This window comes from Penicillium paradoxum, assembly GCF_028828445.1.
Source record: "Penicillium paradoxum strain IBT 22861 chromosome Unknown utg000007l_segment0_segment0, whole genome shotgun sequence".
NCBI lineage: Eukaryota > Fungi > Ascomycota > Eurotiomycetes > Eurotiales > Aspergillaceae > Penicillium > Penicillium paradoxum.
Window position 1 is genome coordinate 4,097,722 of NW_026643185.1, and position 25,425 is coordinate 4,123,146.

General features: G+C 48.7%; 12 protein-coding genes across 12 annotated transcripts; 5 read left to right on the forward strand and 7 right to left on the reverse strand.

The window, feature by feature from the left end:
• Positions 1-511: 511 nt before the first annotated feature.
• On the forward strand, positions 512-2,429 carry N7457_009042 (flavin-containing monooxygenase; the record flags this gene model as incomplete). Its single annotated transcript, XM_057180085.1, has 3 exons — positions 512-1,136; positions 1,196-1,900; positions 1,960-2,429. 3 exons carry the CDS (start codon positions 512-514, stop codon positions 2,427-2,429), a joined length of 1,800 nt encoding a protein of 599 aa, XP_057028471.1.
• Positions 2,430-2,792: 363 nt separating this feature from the next.
• On the reverse strand, positions 2,793-3,769 carry N7457_009043 (uncharacterized protein; the record flags this gene model as incomplete). The annotated part of the gene is made up of 2 exons (XM_057180086.1): positions 2,793-3,615; positions 3,714-3,769. The coding sequence occupies 2 exons, from the start codon at positions 3,767-3,769 to the stop codon at positions 2,793-2,795; spliced, it is 879 nt and encodes a 292-aa protein (XP_057028472.1).
• An 898-nt stretch (positions 3,770-4,667) lies between these two features.
• On the reverse strand, positions 4,668-5,922 carry N7457_009044 (putative malic acid transport protein; the record flags this gene model as incomplete). The annotated part of the gene is made up of 2 exons (XM_057180087.1): positions 4,668-4,886; positions 4,948-5,922. The coding sequence occupies 2 exons, from the start codon at positions 5,920-5,922 to the stop codon at positions 4,668-4,670; spliced, it is 1,194 nt and encodes a 397-aa protein (XP_057028473.1).
• Positions 5,923-6,486: 564 nt separating this feature from the next.
• N7457_009045 (uncharacterized protein) lies at positions 6,487-6,839 on the reverse strand (the record flags this gene model as incomplete). Its single annotated transcript, XM_057180088.1, has 2 exons — positions 6,487-6,566; positions 6,620-6,839. 2 exons carry the CDS (start codon positions 6,837-6,839, stop codon positions 6,487-6,489), a joined length of 300 nt encoding a protein of 99 aa, XP_057028474.1.
• An 882-nt stretch (positions 6,840-7,721) lies between these two features.
• On the reverse strand, positions 7,722-7,955 carry N7457_009046 (uncharacterized protein; the record flags this gene model as incomplete). Its single annotated transcript, XM_057180089.1, has 1 exon — positions 7,722-7,955. The coding sequence occupies one exon, from the start codon at positions 7,953-7,955 to the stop codon at positions 7,722-7,724; it is 234 nt and encodes a 77-aa protein (XP_057028475.1).
• A 969-nt stretch (positions 7,956-8,924) lies between these two features.
• N7457_009047 (uncharacterized protein) lies at positions 8,925-9,623 on the reverse strand (the record flags this gene model as incomplete). The annotated part of the gene is made up of 1 exon (XM_057180090.1): positions 8,925-9,623. The coding sequence occupies one exon, from the start codon at positions 9,621-9,623 to the stop codon at positions 8,925-8,927; it is 699 nt and encodes a 232-aa protein (XP_057028476.1).
• A 966-nt stretch (positions 9,624-10,589) lies between these two features.
• Positions 10,590-11,057, reverse strand: N7457_009048 (uncharacterized protein; the record flags this gene model as incomplete). The annotated part of the gene is made up of 1 exon (XM_057180091.1): positions 10,590-11,057. One exon carries the CDS (start codon positions 11,055-11,057, stop codon positions 10,590-10,592), a length of 468 nt encoding a protein of 155 aa, XP_057028477.1.
• A 1,604-nt stretch (positions 11,058-12,661) lies between these two features.
• N7457_009049 (GNAT family N-acetyltransferase) lies at positions 12,662-13,538 on the forward strand (the record flags this gene model as incomplete). Its single annotated transcript, XM_057180092.1, has 3 exons — positions 12,662-12,778; positions 12,869-13,438; positions 13,500-13,538. The coding sequence occupies 3 exons, from the start codon at positions 12,662-12,664 to the stop codon at positions 13,536-13,538; spliced, it is 726 nt and encodes a 241-aa protein (XP_057028478.1).
• A 691-nt stretch (positions 13,539-14,229) lies between these two features.
• zrfC (putative ZIP Zinc transporter) lies at positions 14,230-15,851 on the reverse strand (the record flags this gene model as incomplete). Its single annotated transcript, XM_057180093.1, has 4 exons — positions 14,230-15,006; positions 15,059-15,299; positions 15,354-15,569; positions 15,625-15,851. The coding sequence occupies 4 exons, from the start codon at positions 15,849-15,851 to the stop codon at positions 14,230-14,232; spliced, it is 1,461 nt and encodes a 486-aa protein (XP_057028479.1).
• A 656-nt stretch (positions 15,852-16,507) lies between these two features.
• aspf2 (major allergen Asp F2) lies at positions 16,508-17,516 on the forward strand (the record flags this gene model as incomplete). Its single annotated transcript, XM_057180094.1, has 3 exons — positions 16,508-16,898; positions 16,955-17,418; positions 17,475-17,516. 3 exons carry the CDS (start codon positions 16,508-16,510, stop codon positions 17,514-17,516), a joined length of 897 nt encoding a protein of 298 aa, XP_057028480.1.
• Positions 17,517-20,130: 2,614 nt separating this feature from the next.
• N7457_009052 (uncharacterized protein) lies at positions 20,131-20,643 on the forward strand (the record flags this gene model as incomplete). Its single annotated transcript, XM_057180095.1, has 1 exon — positions 20,131-20,643. The coding sequence occupies one exon, from the start codon at positions 20,131-20,133 to the stop codon at positions 20,641-20,643; it is 513 nt and encodes a 170-aa protein (XP_057028481.1).
• A 1,764-nt stretch (positions 20,644-22,407) lies between these two features.
• CweA (uncharacterized protein) lies at positions 22,408-25,133 on the forward strand (the record flags this gene model as incomplete). The annotated part of the gene is made up of 2 exons (XM_057180096.1): positions 22,408-22,479; positions 22,530-25,133. The coding sequence occupies 2 exons, from the start codon at positions 22,408-22,410 to the stop codon at positions 25,131-25,133; spliced, it is 2,676 nt and encodes an 891-aa protein (XP_057028482.1).
• Between the last annotated feature and the right edge of the window lie 292 nt (positions 25,134-25,425).

Genomic DNA, 25,425 nt, shown 5'->3' on the forward strand with positions numbered 1-25,425 from the left:
AGAAGAGAAGAAAAAGAAAACGAAGAAGAAAGAAGAAAACAAGACATACAATAAGCATAAGTGTCACCTCTTTGTGACATTTGCCGGGATAACCCCCAGTCGAGATCCGTGGAGGACAAGGCCTTGGGACCAAAAAGTACCCATTTATCTCGATGACCGAACCGTCCGATGAGATCAACAGTAGTTCAATACAAATAAAAGATGACTGAACCCATTTGACATCAGATTCCAAGAAGCCAACGAGAATCAGTCGAAATTTCCACCTCGAACCTGTCTATAGATAGATCAAGGCCCCCTAGGAGCTGAATAGCTAGTCTGACCACTGGGCACTGCTAGTACAAGGCGATTTATTCATCCATCCTCCCCACGGAGGTTATCGCCCATGCAGGTGAGAAATCCACACGCGTGCGGGGTTCTGGCAGAACTGAGGGGCTATCAACTCCCCCAACTTTCCCATTTCTTCCAATCCCCCACACTCTCAACAATAATCATCTCAAATACACTCGTCAAAATGGGAGATTCTGCCGAAATACCATCGCGAGAGCGAGTAGTGCCGGGTTCATACAACGTCCCGTTCGGTGAATTCCCCAAGTCCATGTCAGAATCCCCGTCGCTGGAGGTAGACAGCATTGCGGACGGAATCATTGAGCAACTGAACAAAGGCCTGGCAGCCAGGGACAAGGCAGCGGTTTCATCACTTTTCCTAGACAATTGCTATTGGCGCGACCACCTGTGCTATTCGTGGGACTACCATACTCGCGAGGGGCCTCAAGCCGTCTCTGCTTTCGTCACGGAGGCGCCACCTAGCAAAATTGAGATTGACCGATCATCTCCCTTCAAGTCACCGCATAAAGGTGCTATTGATGGGTTTGGTGATGTCCTCGGCATTGAGTTCTTTTTCAAGGTCACCACCGAGAATGGGCACGGAAACGGTGTAATGCGATTGGCAGAGGATGATGGGAACTGGAAGATCTTCACCGTCTTCACTTCTTTGGTTGACCTGAAAGGACACGAGGAAAAGAAGGAAAGGCCGTTTGGTGTCCGGCATGGCGAGCAGCAAGGCAGAAAGAACTGGAAAGATCGACGTACCGATGAAATCAACTTTGTAGACAAGGACCCGGCGGTTCTGATAGTTGGTACGTGCCATTATTTATCTCGCTGTTGAGGAAAGACAGAAGCTGACGTGAAAATCAAGGTGCTGGTCAGGGTGGCTTGGTTGCCGCTGCACGCCTCAAGATGCTTAAGGTCGATACTCTCATCATCGACAGAGAAACGAGAGTCGGAGATAACTGGCGCCAGCGATATCACCAGCTCGTCCTCCACGACCCAGTGTGGTACGATCATATGCCCTACCTACCTTTCCCGCCCGACTGGCCAGTATACACACCAAAGGATAAGCTGGCAGATTTCTTCGAGACCTACGTCAAATTCCGAGAACTCAACGTTTGGACCCAGACTGAGATCAAATCATCTTCTTGGGATGAAGGCAAGAAGGAATGGACAGTTGTTCTCGAGCGCCAGACCGAGAACGGAACTGAGACGCGCACCCTGCACCCACGCCACGTCATTCAAGCTACCGGTCACTCTGGCAAGAAGAATTTGCCCACTTTCGAGGGAATGGAAAACTTCAAGGGAGATCGCATGTGCCACAGCTCAGAATTCTCGGGCGCGAATTCCGAGTCAAAGGGTAAAAAGGCGGTTGTCGTTGGATCTTGTAACTCAGCCCACGATATTTCCCAAGACTTCGTCGAAAAAGGATACGATGTCACCATGGTGCAACGAAGCTCTACATGTGTATTGAGCTCTGACAGCACCCTGAAAATCAGCTTCAAAGGGCTTTATGATGAGACCGGTCCCCCAACCGAAGACGCCGATCTTTATCTGTGGAGTATCCCAACGCGTCTATTCAAAGCACAGCAGATCAAAGTCAGCAAGCTCACGAGCCAAAACGACGCAAAGACCCTCGAAGGGCTGAAAAAGTCGGCTTCAAGGTCGACAATGGACCATCAGAGAGTGGTCTTTTGATGAAGTATTTCCAGCGCGGAGGTGGATATTACATTGACGTCGGCGGCAGTCAGCTTATCATCGATGGAAAGGTGAAGGTGAAGCAGGGTCAGGAGATCAGCGAGATTCTTCCCCATGGACTCCGATTTGCAGATGGCACGGAGCTTCCCGCCGATGAAATTGTGTTTGCGACTGGATACCAGAACATGAGGACCGAGACTCGGGTGATTTTCGGCGACGAAGTTGCTGATCGCGTGGGCGATATCTGGGGCCTTGACCAGGAAGGTGAAATGCGGACTATCTGGCGCCGAAGTGGCCACCCTGGATTCTGGTTCATGGGTGGAAACTTGGCTCTCAGCAGATACTACTCGCGTCTGCTGGCATTGCAGATCAAAGCCGTCGAAGAAGGGATGAACACCTGGTAGCTGAAAAGCGGACTTTGCTTAAAATGACCCTGGAATACCAAGGAATACGTGTACCATCTTAGGCCCCCCTGTATGTTTACTCGTATTTGCAACAGGGTTTATCATTGGATCATATACGGAGTAGTAAGACACTTGCCACTCTTGCATGTGCTATAACGCAGAAATTAGAAATTCATACTTGCCAAAAAGCCCTCAGAGTTCCGATGGAATAAGGGAAAGCAGTCGACTTAAAAAAGTTTCTTTATACACCACACTAATAGAAAATTGAAATGGTATTCGCGATGCTCAAAATAGAAGAGGCATAAATCTGGGAACATTGAAAGGTCATAAAAAAAAGGTCCAAAATTCAATTCCAAACCCCAATCAACCCAACCACCCCTCCTGAGAAGCCACCGAAACCCCCAACGTCAAAACAAGGGTATATAACCAAATTTCCAAATCCGCATTGGAATCCGAACTCCCACCAGAAACCGGCTCCGTCAACGCCATACAAGTCCTCAAGTGGTCCAAGACGGAACTCTTCCTCACCGTAATATCAAAGCCGCCCGGATTCATAGTCGCAACACGACTCTTCCGACGGGCTTTACGATCAATAGCCACCAGAACAAAATGTTCGGTGTGAGACCCGGCAGCACTTTCTCTTCTAGAAACAGTCCGTTTCTCCCACTGCATGATCATCCGGGACTGTTCAGAGCCGGTATTTTCTTTGCTTTTGATAACAAATTTGTATATGTTTTTGTCGCCCGCCGGGACTGTACTGGCCTGCCAGGTGCATCGTGCATTGCGGAAGTGGATTGCTGATGTGGGGTTGTTGGTACTTGGCTGACAGATTGCAGCGATGATGTCCTTTTCTTGGTTGTTTGAGTCGCCTTTTAGTTGTGTACTTTGGGGCTGAGAGGGAGCTTGTCCCTGTGGGACAGAGCTGGGGATATATGGCTCATTGAGTGTTGCATAGATATCTTTTGGGCCGAGCTTTGGACGTTGAGGGAAGCCCTTAGTTAACTTTGATCTGCACAGTGGCGGTTGCCATACTTCTAGTACGGGGACTGGGCGGTGGTTCGAGGGTAGCTGCTGGACTTGGAGGAGTAGTTTAGGGCTGATTCGGAGTCGTTGAGGTGCTTTTGGAGGTGGTCGGGCTATTTGGAACTTGGAGTGAATTTTGATATTTTCCGGCTGGCTTGGTGGCCTGGCAGATTGAATTAGATATGGCTTTTTTTCTGATAAAATATGATTGCAGAATTGAAGAATCCAATGGGTTCGTCTTTCTAGAAGTCTCTTACATACCGTTCTTCACTTGGTGTGTCGCTTTCGTAGCTGGCTATAGTATCAGGGCAATCCATGATGGGCGCATGCAGGTCTTCGTGTCTGAACTGGAGAGAGGTTTAAAAAAGCGAAAGTGAAGAATGAGGCTGAGAGCTGAAAAGGGTCAAGCAAAGGTCTCGGAATAAATAGTCAGCCTTACCTGGCCCTACGGCCGTACTCGTATTCACAGACAACCAGGTGGGGGAGCCGGGCCCGGTAAAATCTGGATCCCTGCACGGAAGACGGAGATTGGAGAAGCCCTTCGTGCATTGATGCGGATGCGGATCCATTTGTGTCATTTGTGTCATTTGACACACAGCATAAAACTGCATTTGCCCGAAGCCCGAGTCTAGTCATTTGCGATTCCGAGCCATATTGTACGGAGTACTCCGTGACCCGCGATAATGGGATGTTTATTGAGGGAATTTGATCGGAGGCTTTGATTGTATTTGGAGGTTTTCGATGCGCCCGCGGGGCAGCCCCCTGGGGGCTATTCACAGCCTCAAGCTTCACAGCCTCGAGGGACGAGGGGGCATTGCAACTCTACTTAAATGTCCCCGGAGATGTACATACGGTGCAGCCTAGAGATCCCGACCTGCGTGAATGATCTCAGCAAATAAAAACCGTTCTGCTGAGCGGAGTAAGTGCAAGCTGCTGATCATAACGGGGGCACTATAAAAAGACATCGGCAGTTCGGTGCGCCGAAGGCCGACCAAAGGCTCAAAGTTGCCCCGATCCTAAGTCTTTAGTACGTATTCGGACGGGTCGCCAAGCTTCGAAAGAAAAATAGGAGAAAATACTCCGTAGGAGAAAGCCCGACTCCGTTGGCGGTGTAGGGTATACTCCCTGCCCCTGAAGAATATCTGGGTTGGTGGCCAACGTTGCATCGAAGTCGCGAGGCTCCCAACGCCAAGACAAGCTAAGCCATCAGATGTTTTACACGTCTTTGGCCTCCGTGTGCTCCCGGTCGTGGCGTCGCCTTCTCCATCCGTGATCCAAGCCTAAAAGACGCCCGGTGAAGATGCCCTTCAAAGTCAGGATCTGTATAGTTATCCATATGACCAAGAGAAGCAGTAACAGGGCGGTGGAGACCACGGCAAAGGCAGCGGAGTCCATAATTTTCCCAAATTCAACGGCGGCATTGGTAAAAACGCCCTGGAGAAGTCGAAGGATCGTTAGACAAAAAAAAGAAAGCTCGGGAAACAATCTAGCGCACCCATGGAAAGACCACAGACCATGTAGCCAAGGTAAATCGGGTTTGTTTCAAACCCCCAGGCTGTGTGTAAAGAGCATGGCAGATGCTTATGATCGCAAACGACCACCAGAATACCCCATACCCCCAGACAAGAAGACCAACGAGATGGCTGGCAAATGCAATTGGAATGGCTGCTTTTCCAGTGAGGAATTGGCCTCGATCATACTCCGCAAAGCTACCCGCCTGGACAGCACGACCTAGGGCCTGGAGCGCAAACGATCCCTGTCCGAAAGGCCCGCACAAGATCATATCCCCATACACCTTCTCGGCGGTCTGCAATACACAATCAAAGTACTGAAACAGTATAATGGAGTCAAACCCAACTGCTAGGGCCAACCCGGCCCCAACTTCAAGGTATGAAATGATGATGGCGGGGACTTGGAGTCGCGGACTGATGTGTGCGAGGCGACATATCGTGCCACCACCCGCGGCCGACGTCAATGCCGCAAGAAATGGCATCAATGCAGCAGCTGGGATGTGTCGAGCTCCTGATGGCTGCAGCTGGAGGTGGACAAATGGGATCACCAGACAGGCTATTATGGCCATGCCCGTGTTTACCCACCACATGATATAGATGGCCAGCCCGGCTTTCTCCCCGTATTGGAGCACGGCTAGCTGGAGAATGGAGGTGAACACGATGGAGATGCATGAGAGGCAGGATGTTTCGATGAGGTTAGTCCGTAGTTGGTGTAGGACGTGTGTTGGGTGTATGAAGGTGCGGAGCAGATAAAGGATGACACATGATCCTAGCAGGACAATGGTGTAAATCCATACAATCTTGGCGAGTATCATTAACCCATTGAATTGATATTCCAATCGATCGAGAATCACGGCTATTATGCCCGTTCCTTGGGGGACGAGGAACCATTGCGACGAGAAGTTCCACAGGGCGCGAGAGAGCGGACTCGCTGGTGGAGGGAGGCCCTGATCGGACATGTACGATTCTGCACGATTCACTCGCAGCTGCAGGGATTAGTCAAGATTAATGCATATCCAAATTGGAAAAGAGCCTATGATTCCAGAGAAATTGAGATTTTGCGAGCTTTGATTCGTTTTGACGTCATTGTCTGAAGCTCGGAGGTCTGTTCAGATCATAGATCTGCATGGTAATGGGAGGATAAAGTATTTGAAATTGGTTAAAGCAATGGTATTTCTGTGAACAACAGACAATCAAAGCAAGCAAATCGGTTACAGGGCAATGCTTTCAAGATAAGTTGGGCGCATGCAGATCCACGGCCATATCATAAAATTCATAGTTGGAAGAAAACAAATTGCCCAAAACATTGTGGCCGACCGGCTAAAGATGCTCCCAGAAAAGATATCGTTGATCCATGAGACTAGGCAGACGCAATTGCGTCTCAGATTTCCCCCGTCTGCGCAGACCCAATGTAACTCCATGTAACTCCAGTTTCCCGTGTAACTGCCACGGTGAAACGCCCCATGCCAGCAAACGTCCATCATTGATTCATATTCGTAATTCGCAAAAGGCAAAGAAAGAAGTTAAGAGCTTCCTGTCTCTTTCGTGTCCGAGTCTTCGGTATAGGTGTGGGGACGATAATAGCCAGGCCCCGCTGGAGGATCTAATCGCGTCAGTTAGCGGGGTGATCAGCAGATCGTCGGTTAGAAAACATACACCGCGACTCCAGGTCCCTTGCTGCCCAAGAGATCCGTCTCAGATTTTCGAATCCTCGTGCGCGTACGTCTGCCATGTACAGCTTCTGTTCATAGCCGGGACTGTAGGGGATTTCTCCATCGGCGGGCTTGTAATGCTTGAAGAGCGATGCTCCCAAGGCAGTTATCGCGAGACAGGCGACCAGAACGATGACAATGATGGCTGAATTCGAGATGCCCATTGTGGCAGAGATTGAGAACGCAAGCCCGGAGGATTATTGGTGGCGTCGCAAAATTAGTTTGGATCGTCAGTGGTGGCTCAGTGCATGATGGAGGAGAGAGCCTCCTCGATCTGGTGGATGCAAATACCTCACGATGCGATGAGAAGGCCTGGCACTGGACGAACGAAAGGATGGATGAACGAGTGAAACAGGTCAAACGAGAGAGGTCGATGAAGAAAGAAGAAGTAAACAAAGAGAAGGCGCACAAAAAGAAAAAGCAAAAACCACTGCTGACGCCGCCCGGATGCCTCAGATTTGCAATGTGATGTGTACCTGGCCATTGTCGGAGTTGATTCGAAGCGGGAAAATCCCATTGGTCTAGGATGTTGAATATTCTACTTCTCACCAATCATTAGCTTGCATTTGATACAATTTCTCATACTTCTTCTGCTTTACAATGGATGTTGAAACTTATGCCCCGCTCCTGTGCAGATCTAGCGAAGAGCTAACATAATTCCCAGATTTTTGTGCAATCGCTACGGAGTACGGAGTAGAAATGACGCTATTATTACTCTCTAAATGCCACGCCCCATCTAATGCAATGCCACTGACGACTATGTCTCAGATGGCTGGCACCTGATTGTCCAAGAAATTCACATGTTCACCTGGGCACCATTGGCATCCTGTACTCCATATTCAAACACCCTTCAGACTAATCGCCCAGAATTGGGGCAAAGAAAACAATTATTCTATTGTCTATATAGTCTCTCGGACTCTGATGGTACTATTCCATTGGTTTTGGATATGATTAACACATTGAAATCCAAGGAAAAGGCCATCGCTCGGCGTATTTTCGTGTTCCAATCATATCAGAGCTTGGCCTCAAACTCATCAATGATCTCATCAACTGTGCTCCGTAGCAGCTACCTCATATAGCTGCGAAAGGAAGGTGCTATGTCCAGATCCTTCGAGGGTGTGAGTGACCCATTTGCCCCGGCCACCTGCACCCTTGAACATACTGTGCTGTCGCGCGATTGGAATGACAACATCATCTGTACACTTGATACAGCCTAATCGCCCAATGTACGCGACATCCTGCCAGCCGTGAGGCGGCACAGTCCCCAGATTGACAGCCATGCTCTGAGGGCGCAGCTGTGGTACTGCCCACTTGATTCGCTCTGCTGGTGTATCGGGAGGGAAAAACAAAGTGCAAGGATCTTTGTCGAGAAAGAGACCTGTACTCGGCGTGTCTCATATTACATAGGGTAGGCCGCCAATGTTCCGAATAATCGCGCCTTGATCCATGCCTCCAGGAAAGAGATAGACAGATAGAGCGATCATACCTAGAAAGCCTTTCTTCGCTATTCCTTTGATGGCAGCACTCGCAGCTGGTCTCCCGTAGGAATGTGCTAGGATAACCGCGCGTTTACCCATCGCTATCTGCGCTTCCACCACAGACCGTACGTGAGCGGCATCGTCGAACTGGGTCGTACCCGCTACGCCACTAACGCACGGGAGGTCCACGGCGTCTACGGCGTAGCCAAGAGACTTGAGTGCAGGGATCTTGAACTCCCATCACCACGAGTCATGCCATGCACCATGCACGAGAACAATTGTCGGTTTGGTAGTTATTGATATAGGGAAAGTCTCACTTCGCAAACAGAGCTCGGGATGGGTAAGTGAGATCTGGCTTCGATTGGGGAGAAAATGCCATAGACCGATGTGTCAACTTTGTAGTGGCCGGGAATAAACGAACTGATCATGTCTGCATGTGCCCTTGCAATCCCGGCCAAGTCAGTCTAGCGTCATTAGCACTTGACAATCACGAGGTCCAATACAGTAAAAGTAGGTAATTTAGTTGGTAATTTACAATATTACAAAAGGCGCAAGTGCATTTAGTCCTGGATGGCATATAAAAAGGAAAAGGACTCCCATTTCGAAAATCCGAAGATTTATTCGTTCCCACCGGAAAACCAGTCTATATAAGTATCTAGGCAGGTACATATGTACATGTAGTTAGCAACGTCAATCGCTTACCAGAAGAACGTACCCATTATCCATGATCTGATCAAACTGCAGATAGTTAGTCAAGAAAACCACAAATTTTCAAACATCCTCAATATCAAACTGTAGGTTGAAGATATCAAAGTCTGAGCCAGTATGGAAGCTCACAATTCGCGCAATCCGCTTGACGCCCTGGCCATAAGCACCCAGGACAAACGCACCTACGACCTTACCAAGAGGGGTACCAAGAATGGCGCAAAACTCTGGCGAAGGAGACTCCCAAGTTTGTGGACTTTCAGCAGGGAAAAGATTATCGGGATGCGCCTCGTAAATCTGTTCGACAAGATCCATGGTTTGAGACTGAACTATGGTAGTGACGACAACGTGTTTCAAGCTCTCCAAGGGGAAATTCATCTCATAGAACGCCTGGGTGTACTCGGATATGTGTGGATCTGTGCTATCGGGAACTCGCATGATATTGTCAATGAAGATCACGCCTGGTCCCGTTCGCCCAAGCCAATACGTCAACCTACCCAGACCTGTCTTGACGATTGACTGCGTATAGTAACTAGGTTTTGGGTCGCCGTCCACTGCATCAACTGGCAAGCCAATGCTTTTAGCCCAGGAGCTCCATTCTTGTGTTAGATCCTCCTGAACAGTGTGAGAATGCCGTCGGGGATCATCCCTATCTGGGAGAGTAAATTCGGTCCTAGGAATCGGACATCCAGGTTCATCGGATTTCTCCATCCATCGCCGTAGGCTGTCTCCACGAGGCTCAAATTCGGGGTATTTAAGGGCCATTGGAAGGAAGAGGGGTTGAAGTTCGCCGATTGAGTTGAAATTGTTAAAAGGCTTGTGATTTATGTGTTCAATTAAGTAAAACTAGCTTCAAAATTTGTGGGCTTAGTGGTGTCTTTGTGATGACTGATTGCTTTACTTTGCTGCACGTGAAGTAAAATGGCTCAAGCCATCTTATATACCTCTAAAAACAATACAAAGCAACAGAATTTACAAAGAATTGAACGATATCGTTGTGTAAGTATCTTGAAAAGGTGATCAATAAGCTTGCAACACAGTAAAAGAGCCAAAGACTAGGCCTTGGAGAGGATGTAAGGAAGCAAAATAGAGTATTCAGTCACAAACTCTTTGTGCTAGCCAGGTTGATGAGAGTGGCATTGTACGCATAGATAGAAATAGAAGATATGCCTTAAGCTGATACCATGCCTTTATCGGGGAGTCTAAGACAAACACCGAAGAAGATCTTCTACGTGGAAACCCCGAACCACCTACGTAATTACCTATGCACGTAGTACCCGGGTAATGTCATTCCCAGAGACCTTTCTAAAGTGGGTTCCAAAGGATTTCCCCAGGCATCTAGCACTCTCCTTTTTCTAGCCTAGCACGTCCCTATACCCCATGAGAGGTCGAAGAAACACGGGCTACGCCCATGTTCCAAAGGATGTTAAACACTACCACTAGTAGTAGCACTCTTATTTTACTTCAAATTTGCTTTTAACCTTTCCTTCCCTCAGCACATTGGGGCATCAAGCCTATACGCAGCAAAACTAAATTACATGCTTATATTATTCTCAAAGTATACGAGTACGACAAACATGAAGACTTATAGCACGTAACAAATCGCGGTAAAGAGGATAACTTTCATTGGTAAACGTAGCATATAAGCATCAAAATCAGATATTCATCAAAGTTTTTATCACACATGTCGCCCATGCCCTTCCCTAACTAACCCTTCTTCTCTCTATACTATCAGTGATGGTGGTGGTGATTGTGATGATTACGATGATGGCGATGTCGGGATCTGTTCTGTCGCTCCCTATCCTGCCGCTCTTGCCGCACAAATTCTTCCTCGTCAGAGATCTCCTCAACCTCGGGATTCCATTGATCGGGCTGTTGCAAAACGGTAGGAATGCAGCTAATCAGATCATCACCGACCTCTCTGTCTGTTTGGCGGTCATTATGCTTGTTGAGAATTCTGATTGAGACGGGCAAGATAAGCTCAAGATTACGGCAAAGCCGTTCGAACTGAGGATCACCTTCCAAAACCGCACTGGAGATGCTCAGGGCTGTCATGCCAGCAACTTCTGCTAGCGTGTCAAGCACGTCGTTGCGACGATGCGGCCCATGGCGAAGATAGTAGATTGCATCGTGAATACATTGTAGAACGTGGATGCGTTGATCATTATACGGATCGCGTGCTAGTTCGGGACGTGGCATTGTGGGTGGATATTAGGCTGGTGGCAGAGAAGGCTGCAAGACTCACGGTTATATGTAGTAGGCGTTTAGTTTAGACTGAAATAGAACTCGGTATTGACTACGGGGTAGGCGAGACGTCGTCTTATAAGCGAAAAATTGAAACGAATTATCAGATAAGATTCCCGTTAGTTGTGATTAAGACAAGGGAAATGTAGTGGGATTGGGGATATTTATGGCTTTGCTGATGATGCCAACTAGACTTCCTTATTTATTTCAATGAGAAGAGCAGGATACTTGCCACAAAGAGCTATTTATGTTTAATAGAAGTGGAAGAACACCATTGGTCACAAAGTTTCCTGGTTATGCCAGAGTAAGAAAGAAACCGGCTGTCTGTGCTCCTATTTACAAAGACACTATTTTTATCCGATAGAAGTATAGCAGCCGAGAGTCATAGACTGTATAATCAGTGATTCTTTTGTTATAGAAAAAGGTCTGATAAGTTCTTTCTCAGTTGCACAGGGGTTGAGATACTGAAATGCTGGACACATGTGTACCCTCAACAAACTACAACCTAGACGACGTTATAGCCTTTGTTCAAGTCTAGATTGTCTTTGTATCTGACTTTCACACGTCTATTCGAAAGTTGGATTCATTTTGCATCTTGACATATCAAATGGCCCTGGGGCCCTGGGGCCCTGGGGAGTGGATTCGGTGAATATAGGCAACCTTAAGTAACAAAGACCAGAAGATGAGGATGCACGGCGATTACTCACCGACTTTGTGACCTTTGGCGTTGCAGAGTCCTCAAGACTCATGAGCTAGATAATAACTCATCAAGCTCTCATTAGGAAATAAAAAATAGATCCACTCTGTACTCCAGTGCTTGAGACTTGATAGGATTCGATCAGTCTTATCAGCTCCAAGCGGACAAGACCGAGCCCCACAATCACTTCAGCCAATGCCGCAACGACCTTCCTTATCATGACTAGCCTCGTCATCTGATCCAGCCCCCGCGTTTGAATCGCATAGGGGATCGGCAAGTCGAATGACTTGAGCTTCAAATCAAACCTTGGGATACATTTGCATGAACTCATCTACGTTGTGCGGATATGGTCATGTGGTCTCCTGTCGTCCAGCTGCGGCTACTGGCGGGGCTATGACGAAGTGAGGGTCTGGATGGACGCTGTCTCACACCTCCGCAGTTCCATTGTCCCTATTCCGGTTAGAGCTGCCCGAAAAGGCTAGCGATAAACCGAGGATAAGATAACAGTCAGGTGAATCGATGCCGAGCTTGACTATATGAGTCCCGTCCTGTTTCTCACGGTCTGAGAAAGACTTTCGCTTCATTATTCTCTGGATTGCTGGCACCGTTATCATAAACAGAGACCTCACCTCTCTTCCCCTTCCTCCTCCACCATCAACTCGTGGACCATCACCACTTCAATCATACTTAGATGGCGATTTTCTCCCACTGTCCTCAACGGCTTCATTGGCGTTCTTATACTATATCTCTGTCTCAAGCTATTCGCAGAGCTAGTAGAAAAAGTACCTGGACGTCTAAACCCGTTCGTTGAACAAATCGTCGCAGTTCGTGAAACCGTAGTGACAAGCCAAGATCAAGAACAATGTCAATCGAGATCGTCCCGCTGGCTCAGACCGACATCCCCGGGGCTGTAGACTGTGTGCAGAAAGCGTTCGCGGACGATCCCTATTTTCAATGGGCATTTGATAATCCCTCCAAGGTATGAACGAAATACCTTTTCCCACAAATCAAAAACAAAAACAACCAGAGCAAAATGGATATCGAGCCAAGTAATAACAGAATCTGGTAGTTCAACATCCAACGAAATGCAGCTTCTCTCGCCGCTCACCTCCAATATGGTATCAACTGTGGCTGTCCCATCTCCGTCGCCAAGGTATCTCGCGCCGCAGATGAAAGCAAGAACAACGGCGAAATCCGTCTTCCAGCCGGTACCGTAGTCGGTGTTGCTTGGTGGTACTCACCACATGCACCTTCCATGCCGCAGACCTGGTCTGTCTGGGCTCAGGATTGGATTCTCTCCTTCCGCCAGCTCATGAACAATATCCGCTTCTTTGGGCGTGGTGGTCTCAATGTGCACCGATACTGGATCTGGAAAGAAGTGCAGCAAACTGCACATGATACAATTTGGCAGGATCCTCGGGGTTACTATTTTTGCAATGTCGTCGGCGTCAATTCAGAGGCGCGTGGTATGGGCGTGGGCAAGAAGCTTATGGCGGATGTCATGGAGAAAGCCGATCGGGAGAATATGCCGTGCTATCTTGAGAGCTCTAAAGGTTATCCAAATGTCGGTATATATGAGCGGATGGGCTTCGAGTTAGTCAAGGAGATTGAGTGTGTGGATGGTGGGGATGTTTGCAAGGTGTGTCCACTGAACTGGAATGACTCCCTGGCTTCTCATCGACTAACACGTGCCATTCTAGTTGTATTGCATGATTCGCAGCCCCAAATCCAAGGAATAAGCTTTTGTCGAACTGTCAAAAGTAGATATTGTTCATTGGGGAAGATGCGCAGGGGGTTGGAATGGCAGAAATAAAGCCCAGGAATTTCGGCAACTGTTATATTTGATTGTTTTAACAACGCGTGCCAGGATCACGAAAGAAATATTACAGGGGAAACTTCCATCCCAGAGTCCCCGGCGCAGGGGCTTAGATTCTGCATAATTGATGTGTATTTTTTCAAGCCATCGTTTCTCTCGCCCCTGATTCTGCCGCCTGAGGCTTTGCATTACTCGAAGATGAAGTCATAATTCACCTACTTGCATAACAGCCACCTTTGAGAACGTCTCTTCTAAGTCCATTTTTAACGAAGATATAACCTGTCTTACTATTTCGAGTGGAAAGGTAAGCGTCAAAGCTTGGAGGCTGTGAGGCGTTAGCCTGGTGTCTCCTGTCTTCAACCAGGAGATACCCCAACTTACCATTTCCACACGCCTCTTATGCAAACTTTCATTTGTTGGACATTTGGTGATAATGCTTGCTGTCAGTTGCATGGCTCTACACGGTTTCCAAGACCAGCACTGTCGCCTAGGTAATTTCATACGATGAGTATCATGATGCGTGGGCTAATTTATCAGTCTCGATACTAGAAATGTACCTCACTAATAATGAAACCAACGAATTCACAGCTTAATATTGCTATATTTATCTATAATCAAGCCCATTTGCCCAGCACTCCCATTAGTACGAACCCAGTGACTAGGGAAATCCCGCCAGTCAAAACTTTTCCGATGTTCGCATGCAACATCTCACCTCCCTCAATGACCCAGTCACGCGCCCACATATCAACAACACCAACCCACACCAGAATACCAGCCGACAGTGCATCTAATGTTCCCAGTGCAATCAATGTGCTTCTCGCATTGCCATTGAAGGTGTGGAGAACACCAAGTCCAATGGCCATACCGATAGGCGTGATCAAAGCAAATGCTCCCGCCATGAGTGCCTTGGAAGGAAAGATGGCTCCTGGAAGCATGGCAATACGAGCGCCGAGTGCCAATCCTTCGAAGAATTGATGGAACACAATCACCACCAGAAGGGTCTTGTAAAAGGAGTCACCAGCAACGACCAAGGTGAGGCCAATCAAGATACTGTGGAAGAGGACACCGGCTTCCATGACAAGGACCGAAAATTTGCTATTGGGTCCGGTGGGATCAGAGCCATGACTGTGTCCCAGACAGGCCAATGTGGGATGCTGCGGTTGCTCATGCGAGTGTTCGTGCTGTCCTTTCTCAGATGTCTGCTGAGATTCGGACGTTGGGGTCTCCATGGCTTCCTTCTTGTTGTTGCGAGCAACCACAATCCTGTGACCGATATATTCCAACAAAAATGCAATGAATATACCGGCCATCACTACAGCAGAGGTAGTCGCTTCGTATTCGAGTTCTCCCAGGCATTCGTTGGTGAACATGAGGTTTGCATGGGTGTATAGCTAGAGAAGACAATCAGCAGGCGGTCAGTCCATCGGAGGCGAAGTCACTTACATGGATAAAAGCTGTGGCAATGATAATACCAGTTCCAAATTGTTTGATGACGGTTGAAATTACGCCATTGATCCTGGCGGATGGGAGTTTCATCAAGAGAATTGGGGCGAAGACACCAATGGCACTAGTTGCAAGAACAACGAACAAGGTGCCGATACGCAGAGGTACGTCATAGTCTCTTGCGTTAGTAGTACAAGATGATTCACTGCGTCCCTCTGATTCTCCCTCTCCAACGCAATGTCTGGAATGGCAAAGTCAATAATGCTCGTAATTGAATCGAGTACTGCGGACTTACTCCACGCCTGCATGGAAGTGACAATTTTGTTTGGCTCCATTTGAGGATTCCTCATGCTCATGTTCATGCTCATCCTCGTGTTCATGTTCATGTTCATGTTCATGTTCCTCGTCTTCACTGTGCTCATCGTGGTCGTGATTATGTTCGGTCTCGCTCTCGGCCTCCGTTTCTTCCTTTTGAATCAATACGTCGTTTCCGTCTGCGTCCACACAATATCTTCACGTTTGAAATATCAATATACTGCCTCAAAGATGAATGTTGGGGAACTTACGACTCGCTGTCGTGAGAATGACACCCTGTGTATTGTGCTGGTACTCCAGTTGTGGGGGTGGATGTGGCCGAGACCAGAACTTCGTCTCCATCCCCATCAATACAATAAATGCTTGACCCATGACTATGACAGCTGGTTATAGAAGATGTCTGTGCGGATGTTGTCGCAGTGGCTGCATATACCCTGGCAATGCCCAATGATACAAGGAAAGATTTGACAATCAACATGATGAACTTGATGCTCTATCAATCCGCAAAGAAGAAAGAAAGAATTGGATTTGAGATTGATGCAAGGAAGATGCCTCGCGAGACCACGTTTATAACGATGAATACTAGGCACAAACCCCCACGAATAGCAAAAAGGCAAAAACCAGGGTCTCGCCCCCAAGGTTCTCAATGCCAAGCAGAGGACCTTTCCATCTTCCTGCCAAGAGCAGGCCTGAACTTCGAGATTGGATATTCTCCGGAGAAAACCGCCTACGATGGTCTCGTTCTCCCAAGGTACTCCCCTCTAAAGCTCTTGGCGACCCTCCGCCGAGCCTTTTTCTTGGCATGAATCGGAAATTTTATCTGCTGATTGCTCGATATATAAGAGTTTAGCGAGAGAAGCGAGAGAAGAAGCTCTCAAGGTCCCCTCTTGGCAGCTTGCATCATCAGTTTATCGAGAAGGAGGGAGAAGACATCATGCTTTCTTCTGCGCGAATTACCAGCGAATACACCCAAAATGAGCGAAAAGGCTGGACACTTGGCAAGCAAGCAAATTAAACCGAACTTTATGAATGGGAGCTTCAAAAATTTTGTATGAGAATGGATATAAAAGCTGCCGTCGCCGTGTTCAGCACTTCCATCTATAGTCCTCAGGCAATTTACCCCGATCATCTACAATGCTTTTCTTCAACCTACTTCTCTCGTCTGCAGCGATTGTAGCTGCTCTTCCTACCCCAGAAACCTCTGAAGGAAACCATTCGGTACCCTTTTCTCAGCCTGATCTGACTCCTTGGAACGCCGGCGCTGTGAATCAGTTTCCCATCCATTCAAGCTGCAATGCAACTCAGCGTCGTCAGATTGAGATAGGTCTTAACGAGACTATAACTCTTGCTCAACATGCCAAGGACCATATCCTGAGATGGAGAAACGAGAGTGAGATATACAGGAAGTATTTCGGTGATCGTCCCTCGATGGAAGCCATCGGTGCATTCGATGTCGTTGTCAATGCCGACAGGAAAAACATTTTGTTCCGATGTGACAACCCTGATGGGAATTGCGAAATTGAAGGTAATAATCCTTACTTCATATAATAGAAGACATGCTAATCATACTAATTAAAATAGGTTACGCCGGACACTGGCGAGGCGAAAATGCCACAGACGAGACAGTCATCTGTGACCTGAGCTATGAAACCCGTCGTCCCCTGTCAACTATGTGCGGTCTTGGATATACAGTGTCAAAGTCTGAAACCAATACTTTCTGGGCCACTGACCTCCTGCACCGCTTATACCATATTCCTGTCATCGGACAGAACTGGGTCGAGCATTTCGCAGACGGATATGAAGAAGTTGTTGACCTGGCAAAGAAAAATGCGACACTCTCAACTCATGACTCGGAGACTCTTCAGTATTTTGCACTCGAGGCATATGCCTACGATATTGCTGTGCCAGGCGTTGGCTGTGCTGGTGTTCAGCATCAACATGATGAAACCCACGCCGATCACACAACATCCGAAGCTGTGACCACTCAACCAACCCCTTCCACAACAACTACTGATGCTCCTTCAGCAACATCCGAAGTACCTGCGGTGAGTGTTTCTTTTTGTTTGTTTTCTATGTGATGATCTAGGACTGATTCAAATAGAATTGCCATACGCACGACGGAGGCGAGCTTCACTGCACTTAAGGACTCGTCACATCCCAACGTGACAAGCCAACCGAATAACCAAGACAGGGGAAAATATTTATATAAGCCTTGTGATCGGCAGGGGATTTTGATCGGCGCCAAAAATCGAGGTCCAATAAATTATTTTTTTTATCGCTGGACTCACTTTGAATGCTGGTCTCAAGGTCCCATTACAGTCTGACTGCACTAGTAGAAAGCTCTTTCTGTGTTCATAGCATACACGGTCGCCCTTTCCTAGATATGTATATGTATTTATTCTCTCTTACAGGTATCTCTATGCTCCACTGGCCTTGTTTGGTAGAATAACTCACTTACTCTGAGCTGCGCCAAGATCTTTATTAGTCAAACTGCCAAGGCATTCATCTGTTCAACCAAATAGGTGCCGATGCATTTGTGTTCCAGAATGTTGCATCTTCCCCTATCGCACGCGTAAAGATATAATCTGAAACATAACGCGCACCCTTGCTATTGCATCCAAGTCAATAGTGTTCCCCTGCTGTAGTCGGCACTGCCATGACATAGTGGGTTCTCCAACAAGCTGATTGGCAATAAGAATTGAAGTACTCCGTACAGTTCTCTATCTTTGAGACACCCTATGTCAACTTTGGAAGGGCTTGCTGTGAGCTACTACCTGCATTTGCCGAAAGATACAGCTAACAGACCCCAATTGCCACTCTTGTGGGTAGAACCATTGAAGGCAAGTGCTCCAGCATCCAGAAATTGATTAAGAATATTGATAATAATTAAGGCATTCGGCAGATCCAAATATGTTTCGTAGTGGCACTGGTAGATCTATCTATGTTAGCAGTTTGCTGGTTGGTATGATCCCAAACATATACGCCATGTCTACATATATTTCCCATAAGAATAGACATAGCTCTGGTGGGAACATTCTGTTCTTTTTCTGTCTTTGCGAATGTGATCTACATGAGTGCGCAGGCGGTCCGTGTGTAAATTTGATTTCTGCGTTTTGCGCATGAAGATACTCCGTATATGCAGTGGATTTTCGCCCACATACGATTATTTTCCGGCTCTAGGAAAGAGAATTCCCTGGAAACGAGTAATGAAATATTACCCCCAAGCACTTAGGCGAGATGGAGTATGCCTTTTGCGCCAAGACCGAAAATATCTAATATCGTTGGGCAAACAAACTGCGATGCGCATGTTAACTACCTGGCTGGAATATGGGGATTCTTACTAATTTCTATGACAAAAAATCTCTTGTATTACGTGTAAGATGGAGATGCATCTAACCGGTGCCATCTTGCAGTTCGTTGTGCTGATTCGACCAATATCTCATACCCATCCCCGGGTGAACCACCAGGTCAGCAATATATATAGGATACACCGGTCAACCTTACATTCACAACAAGAAGTTATACATCTAATAAAAAACATAGAGACAGATCAAATAAGATATCTACAGTTCATTAATGAGATAAAACGTTGATTTTGGAAATTGAAATAGAACTTGGGGACTCCTAATATCCCGGGCACATCTGTGTGGAGTACAGGTAGTTTATTTAGTTGCAAGAAGTACTCCGTACCACGTCGAAAGCTACATGTACGCATGATGTTAGACCATGGAGACATTGACCTAACTATATACGGAATATAAAACGATGAGTTGTATTTAGACTTCATTCAGAACTTGATATCCACCAGTCATGAGTATAATTTCTATTGTCTTTTATTTGGGTCAAATTCTCTGTTACTATTAAGATGACAAGCTGTCTGTTTCGAGATAGGATTATTTAGGCAATGACCCAAGTGCGTATGGACTCATAGAGTGACCCAAAATGCCAATATGACCTTGTTACCGCGTTAAGTCCTACTACAACGATTACACACCACGGGTTGTCTTAATATGGATGCTAGGGTGGGTTCCACATATTGAAGTGGGCGACAGGGTTACAGACACACTACCTATGGGGACGGGACGTTGAGCAAGGGCTTGCATGATTGACCCATAAGAATGCAATTCAAGCAATGATCTACCAATAGAAGATTTGCTTTTGCCACTACAAAGGATAATCCACCAGGTAGGGCGTGGGAATGCTGCCGGGGGTCGCACGAGATGTCAATCCAGGGATGAACAGCAACCGCCGAGCGAATAGGGGCTTGCATCCCCATCGACACAGTTCAATTGTTGTGTAGGGAGATCTCCCTAAGTGGGACTCTAGAAGGTCTCAGGTCTATAGAAAATCGAGACCGCTGTTGCCCCAAAACCCCTCCCCCAGATGCGTTTCAACATCAGGAAACCACTACTCTCTCAATTTTCTACGCGCTATTGATTCAACGGACACCCATCCGCCTGTCCACTATTTTCAATAATTATATTCCTTATTGTGATCAGTCACCCGAGTGATGAGACTGCCGCGGACCGCCTGGACTTGGAGTGCATTCCAGGTTGACACGGCATTGTTTATGTACGGCGGCGTCTCAACCGTTACCATTCCCGTCGAGGCAATCACAACACCATCACCCAAGGCGAAAGCATCACCCCGTGTACAACGATCCAAATCTAAGCGGAATAGCCTGAAGAGGTCTCTCTCCAAGATCTTCTGATCTGGAAACCACCTCTCCTCCTTCCCAGCCACACCGAGACATCGCTATGAGTTTGCATGGACTAGGAGTCATTGGGGCCCAGGTGGCCGCATCGATCAAAAATAACGACGAGAAGAAGCCCGCCACGTCCAAGATCAGGTCTTCACGCCGTTCCATTACATCCTCACCTGGGGGTCACAGCCAGGACTTTGATCCCTCGATCGGTGCCAAGCCATGCTCGCCCTTTTATCGACATGGAAGTCCCACAATCTCATATGAACAACTCACGCTTGAAACTAAACATGCCAATCGGAACCGAAGCCATCTCAGAGATCTCGAAAATGCGGGCCCTTACGCGGCCTGTCGAACTGATAGTCCTCGACGGTCCAAGCTGTGGGAGGAGGAGAACAAACCACGGACGTGGCTGCAGTCTTTGAGTAACAAACAGCGAATGGCTTTGAAGGCAGTTGTGGCCGTGGTGACGGTTGGGACCATGATCGCGATCGCATTGGGAATCACTGTGGCCGTGGGAGGTCCAGCTTGGAAAACGAGTACCGAGAAGATGGCAGCTGGGGGATAAGTGAATGCTCGGATTTCATTTGATCACTGGGTTTCCAGGGTTGGATCAATTCTGGCCCGGTCTTGGAGGATGCCGTTTCACTTACAATTGGAGATGGATATCAACCCAATCAGCCGCTCATTATGATGCACACCTTGGACATTGCGACCTGGATGCAGTCTCACCTTTTGTTTGTCTAATATGGTTTTTGTGGGTTTGGCAAGGATAATCCGGAGAGCTGGAGTTTGGGTGATGGGATTTGTTATTTTTAATTGGATCTGGAGTTAATTCCAGATCGTTCATAGCGGTGACATGTCATTCCAACCTGTATACAGGGGCACAGTGGCCAGAGAGGTCCATGGGCCCGCGGGTACTGAGTTGGCTGTGTCATGCATTCGACACTGCTCCACTTACCTAGGTATCATATCCTAAATTTTTTTTCTTTTGTTCAGCAAGACCCTGCATAATTGTTCATGTACAAAGTGTAAAGCCTAAAAATGCAGGCCACGGATGCCAACCGGGCCGACAGCGGGACCGAAGGAATATTGAAGATCCGATCCCGTGACCCACCGCGGCTATAAAAAGCGCCAAAGTTTTCCGCACCCCTTCTTTCTTTTTCTTTTCTTTTTCATCGAAAAAAAAGCAACTGGGCCTGCCACGACCATCGTTCTGTCTTCGGACGCTTCCACGGCGATGTGTTGCCTTCGGTCCTACGGGACTGATCGGCCCAGGAGATAGATGATCCTCGATAGGAAGTTCGTTTCCCCTCTGTGTCCTCTTCAGTGAGGGCGGTGGGATTTGAATGTCGAAGACGGGACACATTCCTTTGCTCAAAATCTGCTTTTGCAGGTGAGTGAGTGTAGCTACATAGTTGAATCAAGGCTCTACGGAGTACAGTAGAGCCAAACAAGATGGCGCTGGCAACAGTGCTCTCTCAGTGTAAACTGCCGTGAACTTTGGGCTGAGACATCCAAATCGGTGCTTCAGATTCCAATGCTCCGTGCACAACTAAACACAACCTTTGTTTGGAACGACTCTCACATCGCTTCATACAATGTGTACTCTGTATGCCATATACATATCGGCATAAGGGGCCGATTCAAGGTTCATCATTCAATGAGATCACTGGGAATCCCCTGTCACCCAGAGATGTTTCAGCCTACCGCAGCCACCCTTCAATGAAGCAGGGCGTTGCCCAGATCATTGCCAAGATCGTCCATAGTTCAGTCTCTTTGGGAAGCCTTGCACAAGACTATGGCATCACTGCCAAACGACTTGTGTCAAACCATCAACCGGAATACCAGGCTGAGCCAAGGGGCTTGCTTAGATGCTGTGCGAATTGTCCGTGAATGTGACGACTCCTGGTGATCTACCTCCCTCCGAGGTGCCCCGGAATGCAGCAGCACCACCTTTCCAGGGACAACAGGGCACTTGTTTACGATCCGAGCACGATCGAGGGATGTTTATCACTTATTGGAGTTAGTTCTCCATTCTTTGCTACATTCTGATGGTGGTCCCCACGCCTCGGCCTCCCCTCGGGGGTTCCTCCCTGTTGATGTAGACATTCCCGCCTGGCTGTCGAGCCTGTAAGCCTGATCGCAAAGAGACTACTAAAGGTCTGAACATCTGCTGTTGGTAAGCCCTTAATCATTGCCTCACAGGGACCGTATTCCACCTACCAAGCCATTCATTTGTTGTGCTCCCGTAATAACTTTCAGTCACTCTTTTAATCGACGGACAAGAGCATACATCGTTTTCAAGGCAATCTCCCCAACTACAGCAATCATGAAGGGATTTATTGGAGGAATCCCCGTGGCACTGCTGGCAGTTGCTGCCCAGGCCCAGTTCGTTGAGCGTGTACGTTATGACCCTCCTTTCAGACTATGTCTTGCTAACCCATTATTTAGCAAGAGCATGGCAACCACCCTCAGACTGGTGCAACTGTCATTGGTGGTCCATCTGGCAATGATCATGGCACCTTCGCGAGCCCCTACTCAGCCCACGTCAAGGTCAACAGCCAGGTTCATGAGTACAGCCACGACGACCACTCCATCAACCTGAACCAAAAGCATGTGTACGGTGGTCCCCGGGGTGCGAAGGGTCCCCACGCGCCTGGATTGGGACATTTCCAGAAGCGAGGTGCCCCCAACGGTGGTACTGCTATTGGCGGTCCCTCCGGCGATGATGAGGGCCAGAGTTTCGAGATGCCGATCACTGGGATCTTCAACACCGAGGTGAACGATTTCAACAAGGACGACCACTCAATCCGCATTAAGCACAAGGATGTGCACGGTGGTCCCCGGGTGCCTGGACGGGGACATTTCCAGAAGCGAGGTGCCCCCCACGGTGGTACTGCTATTGGCGGTCCCTCCGGCGATGATGAGGGCCAGAGCTTCGAGATGCCGATCACTGGGATCTTTAACACCGAGGTGAACGATTTCAACAAGGACGACCACTCAATCCGCATCAAGCACAAGGATGTTCACGGCCGTGGTCTGGCCGTTGAGTCATTCGAGAAGCGTTACGGGCCTCACGAGGGCTCCCACACACCTCATGGACCAGAAGACTTCCCCAACGCGCCTCACGGAGGCACCGCTATTGGTGGCCCCTCAGGCAATGACGGTGGCCAAAGCTTCAGCGCTCCCATCACCATTTACACCAACACTGGGGTGAATACGGACAATCAGGATGATCACTCTATTGATCTCAACCACGAAGATGTCCACTACCGTCGTTCCGAGAACTTCGGCCGCCCCGCTGGTCACTTTGAGCCTCACCCGGAGCCTCACTTCGAGAACCACCCCGAGACTCACTACGAGCCTCACTACAGTCCCAGCTACAAGCCTCACTACGAGCCCCACACCTCGGTTGAGAACCACCTGACCGATCTGAAGAACCTCAATAACGGTCCTTCCGCTGGCAGCATCAAATTTGGCCGTCGTGGAGTCCCTGGTGGTCACTTTGAGCCCCACCCAGAGCCTCACTTCGAGAACCACCCCGAGACTCACTACGAGCCTCACTACAGTCCCAGCTACAAGCCTCACTACGAGCCCCACACCTCGGTTGAGAACCACCTGACCGATCTGAAGAACCTCAACAACGGTCCCTCCGCCGGCAGCATCAAGGTTGGTCCCCGTGGAGTCCCTGGTGGTCACTTTGAGCCTCACCCGGAGCCTCACTTCGAGAACCACCCCGAATCTCACTACGCTCCCCACTACAGCCCTACCTATGAGCCTCACTACAAGCCTCACCACTCGCTCCACAATGATCTGACCTCCATCAAGAACTCTAACAATGGTCCCGCCGTGGGTAGCATCGAGTTTGGTCGTCGTGGATTCCCCGCTCGACCTGGTCACTTCGAGCCTCACCCGGAGCCTCACTTCGAGAACCACCCCGAGACTCACTACGCTCCTCATTACAGCCCTACCTATGAGCCTCACTACGCTCCCCACCACTCGGTTCACAATGACCTGACGTCTATCAAGGACTCCAGCAACGGCCCTGCTGCTGGGAGCATCGCTTTCGGTCGTCGTGCTTTCGCGCCCACCCGTGAGACCCCTGGCGGTGGCGACACTGTCATTGGAGGACCTTCCGGAGATGATGAAGGAACTTCCTTCTCAGCGCCTACCAACATTGGTGTGACCACCAATGTTGACGAAGAGAACGAGGATGACCATTCTATCCAGGACAACTACACCCATGTACACCCTTCGCAAGCTCCTTCTGATTCATATGAGCACCTCTCCGACGCTCACTACAACTCCCCAGCTGCTCCTGCCGGCGAGGATGTGAGCGAAAGCCACAACACTCCTGCAACCCCAGCTGCCGTCCACGAGAATGCCAAAGCCCCCACCGAGGATCACTCTTCGGGATCCTCGTCCAGCGCCTTCTCCCCACAGCACGACTCCACTCCAAGTGATGAGAGCGCAGACTCTCAATGCTCAGCTGAGACCCGTGAGGTCGTTCGCACTGTGACCAAGACTCACTACAGAACCGCTGAGGCCACCCCTGTGGCTTACAAGTCGGCACCGGTTGCCGAGATCCACGGTACCCCCGTCGCCAACACCCCCCAACAGTCTCCTGCTGTTGACCCCCGGGCTAGCCACGGCATGCAGGTCCCTGCTGAGGCCACCCCTATGGCCTACAAGTCCGCCCCCGTTGTCAACAGCCACGGCACACCTGTCGCCAACACTCCTCAACAGTCCGCTGCTGTTGGCGTTGACGCCAACATGAGAAACTCCGAGTCTGCTCCTGCCTCTTACTCCATGATCCCTGTCCATGTGCCCATGGCCACCCCCGCCGTCTCCGGCGCTGTCGCTATGGCTACCCCTTACAACATCCATGGTATGATGATGCCCAGCGGAGTCTCACCTGGGAAGTTCTCCCCCTCCTCATCCGCGTTTCCATCAACCTCTCCCGGTGCCATGTTCGAGGGTTCCGCTGCCCGCACCTCCGGTGGGTTGGCATCCGCCGCCGCAGCTGTCATGGGTGTCCTTGCCTTCATCCTCTAGACTCAGAACTCTCGATCCCCTGCATGTTCAGTATATCGCCATCTCCTTGTCACTCGTTAAGGCTCCTGGACCTTTTCTTCCTTGGCAATCATTTCTTAGTGCATCATTAATGTAGCTTTTGCGCTTGATTTGGGATTTAATGATCAATATTACGTCCAAGAATATTTTACAATATCCAAAGATTTACCATTTCCAACCTTTACCCTCGTAGTCCCTCCCTGCCATTCACCGAGCTGTGGCGAACCATTTTCGTACATTTCTTGCATATTCAAAGTGCGATACATAGATTGTT